Source organism: Morone saxatilis, unplaced genomic scaffold, assembly GCF_004916995.1.
Source record: "Morone saxatilis isolate NCDOM2014 unplaced genomic scaffold, NCSU_SB_2.0 Contig12, whole genome shotgun sequence".
Taxonomy (NCBI): Eukaryota; Metazoa; Chordata; class Actinopteri; family Moronidae; genus Morone; species Morone saxatilis.
The window spans coordinates 7,734,606-7,736,009 of record NW_023339674.1 but is presented as its reverse complement, the minus strand read 5'-3'; the positions used below and the strand labels follow the sequence as shown (position 1 = coordinate 7,736,009).

Below are 1,404 nucleotides of genomic sequence, written 5' to 3'. Positions count from 1 at the left end.
AGGTTCGAATCCTGCCGACAACGTGGCACAGTTTTGTCCAGCTGTCGCAACTGTCAGGCTGTAGTTGTAACATTGATTCAGTGTGCTCAGAGAGATGTAAATACCAGAGAGGGTGTTTCCTATCTGCAATGTGCTTACAGAACCGGTGTGCAATACACTACTCCTGTTTTGAAAACACTTCTGGCATTTACTGATAAGCATTATGAAAGAATGAAAGGTAGAAATACATAAAAGCAAATTAAGTATTTACCTAAATGAGTTATCTTAACAAGTCACAGAATTATACTGAGAGTGCTTTTCAGGATAGTTTCTGATTTATAATGATGCAACGTCACTCTATACATTACAGTATGGCTTAGGTAAGCTGGACCAATACAACTGCTCAGCAAATGGCTTTCAGCAGCTATAAAACTGAGTGGCCACTTATGGTAACAACCCTCTATGGAGTCTTTTCTCTCTGATGTGTTTTACCTGGCATAGGCTGAATCAAACGTTTGGTCTCTTATTTCTTTTGAATTTGTCTTTGTGAGCAGTGGTGAACTAAATGCTAAACTGCTATTCATATACTATGTAGGGAGACATATAAATCTTTATTTTCATTAAAAACTAACAAGAATTTACGTTCACCAAAGAAATTGTTGTGGAAAGAACAGTAAGTTCAGGCCAAGACTTTAGACTGATTATACTGACACAACATGCATGCACACAGGCAACCAATCTCCTCAAAAAGCTATATTTTACAAAATTTAAAAAGGTACTGTGTGCACTTTTGGATGTATAAAGTTAGACCACTTGTTTTCCCATCAGGTCTCATTAGTTTGGGTCTAATAACAACAATGAGGCATGAGTGTGTGTATGTGCTGTGCAGTTATTGTCAGTATAGTATATAACCATTCAAACAGTTATTTTTGTGTGTTTTTATACCTAAAACTCTGACGTCGTATTTGACCTCCTTCTCCCCAGCGATGCTTGTAGCCACGCAGACATACCGACCTGAGTCTGACACTGTGGCTGAGAGAATTTCTATTTTACTCCCCTGCTCGAGAACACGGACACTTTCACCATCACGCACAGGAACTCCATCCTTAAGCCAGGTGAGGGAAGGGGGAGGGTGTCCCCCGGCCTCACACTCCAGGATCAGAGGCTTACTGAGGACCACTTTCCTCTCAGTTGGGCCATCATCACCCCCTGCAATGGTAGGAGGCACTGGGGGGCAAAGATGAATAAAAAAGGAACAGAAGAAATGAAGGGTTAAAGCTTTGTGGACTTTTCTACTCAACTGATATCTTATTTACATATCACACTTAAGGCTTTCATCAGCCATCAACATATAAATTAACTTTAATGCTTCAAGTCCTCCACTCTGTATCCATTTTTGTGCTCTCCAAGGATCATGGATTTTCT

The 1,404-nt window shown here is 40.2% G+C and overlaps 1 protein-coding gene across 1 annotated transcript in view; it reads right to left on the bottom strand.

Annotated features, from left to right (window-relative positions):
• Positions 1-1,404, bottom strand: part of hmcn1 (hemicentin 1) — a 79,563-nt gene that overhangs the window by 30,816 nt on the left and 47,343 nt on the right. Inside the window, exon 32 of the mRNA XM_035653568.1 lies at positions 925-1,206. Within this exon, the coding sequence (XP_035509461.1) occupies positions 925-1,206 (282 nt within the window). The remainder of the gene's footprint in view (positions 1-924; positions 1,207-1,404) is intronic.